The sequence below is a fragment of the Aedes aegypti genome, chromosome 3 (assembly GCF_002204515.2).
Source record: "Aedes aegypti strain LVP_AGWG chromosome 3, AaegL5.0 Primary Assembly, whole genome shotgun sequence".
NCBI classification, from domain to species: Eukaryota; Metazoa; Arthropoda; class Insecta; order Diptera; family Culicidae; genus Aedes; species Aedes aegypti.
The window spans coordinates 348,581,361-348,587,360 of record NC_035109.1 but is presented as its reverse complement, the minus strand read 5'-3'; the positions used below and the strand labels follow the sequence as shown (position 1 = coordinate 348,587,360).

At 36.9% G+C, this 6,000-nt stretch overlaps 1 protein-coding gene across 4 annotated transcripts in view; it reads right to left on the bottom strand.

Moving 5' to 3' along the window:
• Positions 1 to 1,913: 1,913 nt before the first annotated feature.
• LOC5578086 overlaps positions 1,914 to 6,000 on the bottom strand; it is an 80,221-nt gene continuing 76,134 nt past the window's right edge. For all 4 annotated transcript variants that reach the window (XM_001656730.2, XM_021851112.1, XM_021851111.1 and 1 more), the window contains 2 exons: positions 4,582 to 4,725; positions 1,914 to 4,520 (listed from right to left, as the gene is read on the bottom strand). In XM_001656730.2, the coding sequence (XP_001656780.2) occupies positions 4,160 to 4,520; positions 4,582 to 4,725 (505 nt within the window). In that variant the 3' untranslated portion in view covers positions 1,914 to 4,159. The remainder of the gene's footprint in view (positions 4,521 to 4,581; positions 4,726 to 6,000) is intronic.

Genomic DNA, 6,000 nt, shown 5'->3' with positions numbered 1-6,000 from the left:
ATTCCCTTCTCCGGGGATAATTTCTTTTTCACCCCATCATATTTTCGCTCACCAACTTCTCTCGAGAATTATCGCTATGTGGATAAACAAAAACTGGTGCCGCCAACGGGATTCGAACCTACAACATTGCTAAAAACAGCCGCGATGCGTACATGCTAACCATGCTACCACATCAACTTGACGAAAGCAGCAGTTAATTTGATGCATAAAAGCAACTGCTGCTTGTGGCGATGGACACATGAAAAGTTCTCCTGGGAGAGGAGAAAGATAAAATAAAATTCTCACATCTGTGGAGTGTATTTTCGCTTTGTTTTGTAGACGGATAATTTCGCAAGGCAGCTTTTCGCTGAAAATTGTGGTGGGTGAGAAATCCATTATCGTGAGAGTGAGTGAGAATTCGGAAGCTTGTTGGTAGCTAAATAACAGTTATTAAGCTAAAATGTTGTTTATACAGCATCTTTTCAGCTTAATCGACCGAGTTGAAAACTACAATCACTGAGAGATAGAGGAGGATCTCCTCTATCTTAGCATTGTTGAATAACGTGTAAATCCATTCGTTTTTTTCAGCAGCATTGAGCTACACACTCGGTTACCAACGGCTTTTAGGGCAAGATCATAAGTTATGTGAGATTTTATCGCTAGAGTAATGAATATAATTCGGACCTCTATATACTTTGGACCCCCTGAGCCATTTTTCAACAAAATTTCCTCGTTTAAATCAAGAGATTAACTCAAGTCACTTTATAGGTAGCTCTGTTCTGATGGTTATTTGCATATAAGATATGTCTTTATTTTGACTAAAATTTATTTGATTAGCGTGTTAAAAATTGGCTTAGATTACTGAAGAAAGTATATTTGTACGAATGAGAGCAAAATCGTGAGTTTTAACCATATTCTTAAGTATAAATTTTACTCTTTATGGTCGTTTTATTGAAAAATCTCATACTTTTATTATCATTTTCGCATCTTTAACGATCTACAGCAAATTGTAGGCGTTTTTCTCCAAATATGTTGATCAGAAATCTCAAATTAACATATTATGAAAATAATTCGTGAAAATTAAGTTCGATTTCATTACAGCAGTGTTGCCAATTTTGATGATTGTCATTGTGGTCTGAGAGGTCTTCTGAAGATAAAACATTTGTTCTTCTATTGTACTTTAAATGGGAGGTAGGGACTACATAAACGACTCTATCATGGCAAAGGTTATTTTCCATACTAATACTATATTCGTACTTCCGTCAGGACGTACTTTGAACCTAAAAATTACGCTCATACCAGTTACCTTTCAATTTAAAAAAAATTCTTCAAAAAAATCGGTGAAAAAATGATTTTATGATATCTGGTGAATTGTTGCTCCAAAAATAACTTGATATTTTGTAGCAGGCTTTTGATTGATGATGCTTTTGAAGAACAAGCCGTTTTTGAAAATAAAAAATATAAATTGTCGAATTTTCCAGAAAGTTTCTAATAACCATTGATTTTGATAACCTCAAAAAATCGACCGCTTTAAACGTTGTGCCATATATGTGTGAAATTTTATAATTTTGGTGGCTTTTAATTATCCCAATATTGTACAACATAAGTCGAACGATGTACAGAAAACCGATTAGGATTTCCTTAATAAATTAAAAAGATATTGCATGTACAAGGTGTACACTTTATAAAATGAACAGTCCTTATGACGAGCAGTTAAAGGACTTAGCACAAGTGATTTATCTTTTTCATAGTAATTTTCATATAAACTTTGAATGGTGTGTGCCCAACCAAATATCTTCCAAATCTCTTATAATTTTGGGAGAACGATTTTTATCATAATTGAACCGCTTAAGCATAGGGTAGCAAAACTTCAAAATTTGCATCAGTCTACTGAGAATATAGCTGGTAATGTGAAGAAATACAACAAACACAAATTCTGGGTAATACTCGTATGTATTTCGGTTTTGAAAATTTACACTTCAAATAATGGTTAATGGTACAAATCCTTACGACTGAATGTAAAATTACACAAGTAGAAAATATCATCGAATAAATATTCTTCCAAAGAACAGACATAATCGCGCTCATAAAACCAATCAATGGTACAAGCTGGGTGGATGTTCGGTCGACATCCACCACTTAAGTCCTTACATGCTAAGTACGTGTATCTCCTACGCGACAGGGTTGTCATTTCTTAGTTTCTACTATACATATTAGTAACAATGTTCTCTGCCTTCTCGGCGACATGGCTCAAACCTACAAAGTAATATTCATGTACGCATTTATACAGATCCGTTTATAAGAGTTTATGGCTGCGCTAGTGCTATCTGCTTGCACCGAAATCTTATTAGCTTCGCTATACTACTTGAAAGCTGTATCCTTCCGGAGTGTCATAAATTTTACAACATTTCTATAATTTTATTTCACAAAAATCTCCATACTTTCGCCTTGGTTTGTGTCACAAGTGGCTGCCGTCGTCGCATCCCTAATTTATTAACGCAATACAACTTTTATTTCAGTTTCTCCCGGACATCCCAGACCACGGCGTTTTCTAACAGGGAAATAAATCTCACACGACTGACTGCATGTCTTATCCCTAGCAACTTGACTGTTTTTTTTATATATATTTCGGTTCCAGCATAGAACAAAAATTTAACTGCCAATAAACGCCTTCTACGAGTGTGGACCGTCTAGTAGGGTGTCCCATAAGAAATCAATATTTGAAAAGTCGTGGTGCTTAGCACTAGAATGAAAGATATGCGTATTTATATCAATTTTGTAGAACAAATCAGTTTTCTTAAAAACGTTTAGAAATTCCGCCAGATCGATTTATAAAATATATCTTTCATTCCAGGGTTCAGCACCATGACATTTCGAGAAATGATTTTTTTCCTTGGACACCCTAGTCTATGTATGATTGCATATGTGCGTTTGATAGTGGTACGGGGAAGCAACATAAATCAGAGCACTTCCTCCTGGTTGGCTGGAGTGCTCTTCTAGACACCATCGGGTGGATCGAGTTTGATCCTGTGCCAAATCAATTAGGGACGATTTATATGCTTGCTTCTTTTACAATGAGTTTGCTTTGGTGCTTTCACTGCTGCAGTTTGTGAGGGTATGCGATATGCGTTTTTCCATGTCCATACAAAATGAAACGATACACGGAATTTCTAACACTGATGACAACGAAACGAAATATAGCAAAGTTGCGTGTAGCTCGGTACGAAATCCGATGTGAAACGGAATTCCTCGGAACGAAACAAATTTCTTAAATTTATTCTCAATGGCCCCCTCAGACCCTCCGTCCCCCCTTAAATGTAGCCCTGGTTAGGCTGAATGGGTTAGGCTGAATGGGTAGTTTATTCATAAACTGGGTCAATAAGATTTACATAGCACATGGGACATGTAGACGTAGAAGGGCGGTAAACCTTCAAGAGATCATTTGTTTATCCTATAAATAAAAAGTTTGTGTGTACTCTATTTGTACACTACTAAAAGAACAAAACAGAAATGAATTCAGCCTTGTTAGAAATTCCTCACAGTTTACCCTACAGTTTGGATCGAAACAAGTAAGCTTAAGGATTCATTATCACAAAATTTAAGTTTCATTTATACGTCGGGAAAACTCATACGCATCTTCATGAAATTTAAGGAACGATCCCTGTACAAAAATGTTGCAGAACTAGAAGAAGAACTCATACAAAAATCTCAAAAGATTTCAGATAGTACTGTGAGAAAAAATTGGCATTCAGAAATGCATTTTGAGCAGAACATGAGCTTGGCTCATGAACAGAACACAGTTTGCGACGTGTTCAGAGCAAGAGCAGTGAGTTGAAAAAAATCGATAATAATGGATTTGCATAGTAACATTGATCACGTGTTTCCCGTAATTTCTGAAAATAATGTAATGAACAACAGCCATAGCCAATGTGAACTTTGCTCATGCTCATGCATTCCATGACTAACAACATGACCTTGAACAGATCATGAGCTAATGCGTATCTGTTTCAAAGAACGAGATTCCTATGTAATCCTAGGCGTTATCTCACAGGATTCTGAGCACGAATATAACACAGTCTTATTCTCAAATAATCTTGGTGGTGTTCCGCGGAATTTCGTTTCCGCGGCTTTTTACCGGATCATTCACAATATCGCATACCCTTAACAGTTAGTCCCAAATCTACTTGTTATCCCTCTTCAACCGATTGTTTCTCCTCTCGATCATCAGCTGCTGGTGCTGCTTGGGAAGTCCGCCGGACTTGAGCATGTTGATGCTACTGTTGCCACGCGGTTGATACGGCTGTTGGTGATGCTGCTTTTTGAAGACCGAAACATTCCGAAACCGCGTCTGCTGCTGGTTGATGGTGGGGGTTGCCACACTGGAGTCCCCTTCCCGACAGTAAGGATGGGTTTTTATCCTGGCCGAGCGGTAGGGAAGGCTTCGCCCGTTTCCTAGGCTGGCCGTTACGAAAATCAGATAGTAGTGTGCCGGGGCTAGATTGCTGATGGACATCGATTTGGGCATGAGATCGGTGTGGTTTCTGAAAGAAATAGGCTACTTAATGAAAAATTGAGATAACCAAATTCAATTGAATTAGTTACATCTGATCCGAGAAGATGCAATGCATTTGTTGCAACTGCGGGTGCTGGTAGATGTCACGACTTTCCAGTTCACAGTAGGATGGCATTTTGATGTTGCTGTAGTACTGATGCTTTGTGTGTTGCTTAAAAATATAGGTGCAGTACCTGAGAATTGAACAAACAATTAGCTTTAAATATTTTTAAATATTTAAGTTTTTATTGCACTTAACGAAAATTGAAAACTTGTATAAACCATCCAATATTGGAAGCATGAAGAAACAAGCTGCAGCTTAAATTTGTCCAATTGTTTGGTTGGAACGTTGATCCAAACATCATATCATGATCTGTTAAAATTAGTTGAAAACAATCCTTGCAAAATCTAAGGATTATTTTAATTCTTCTGATGAAAAAGTTGTAGAATGTTTGAAGTGGAATGTTTGGAATCATATTTCCCCGGATAAACCAAGTATATTTTCATGTAGCTACGAGCCTCTAATTTCGGCTCACAGAAACGTAAACACTGAATCGATTCAAGGGGCAATAGTATTGATCCTTTCAAATCGCCATGAATAGATGGTATTTATCGTGTTATGTTCCAGAAGATTCCCAGATCCTGACGTGAAGTTTATTCGGAAAGAAGGCTATGTGCTACCTACAATGATTATTATTGGGATTTATAAAACGCTCAAAACCGACATCTCTTTTCGACATTACGACAAGCTGCGATTCAAAACTTGAGTGTTTGTTAACTCCTTGAAGGAGGAGGCTTATCGCCACTTTTGTGGAATTCTGTAGTAGATACGTTATTGAGACAACTCAATAAAAACAGTTTTCCAATTTAGGGGTTTGTGAAAGACCATTTTGCTTTCATAGTCGGTATGTGCATAAGTACGAATCCGAAAAAGACATTTTTCTTAAAGGACAGACGAATGAAATTCGAGCGTCTTTGCGTCTTTCCGACTCTGAGATAAAGTACAACGAAGTAATTCTAGATTCCAAGCTTTCCTAATTTCCTCGAAAACCTCTTTTACGTATGTTATTTCTGAAAGAATTGTTCACTGTTACAATATACGAATACTCTAAATAAAACTTCAGAAAAAGATTATTCTAAAAAGTCGTGTATTGTAACCGTTATGTGCGACAAGGATTTCAGATTGATCTCAAACCTATAACTGAACAGAGTGGAACCTCTAAACAGTAAGACTGACGAAAAATTCAAAAAATTCAATATTGTTCAAATTATGAATAAAACCAGTTTCGGATATCACTTTGCAAGCTAGAAAAAGAAGTAGAGGAGATTTTGTGACACGTTGCACGCAAAAACTTAGAATATTCATACAAAAAGGGTGCGAAGAATGTCAAAATACCGCTTTTATTCACGTTACGGACACGTAAGGCCTCAGTGAAGTACATCGAAAAACATCGTTCTGTATGAAACCT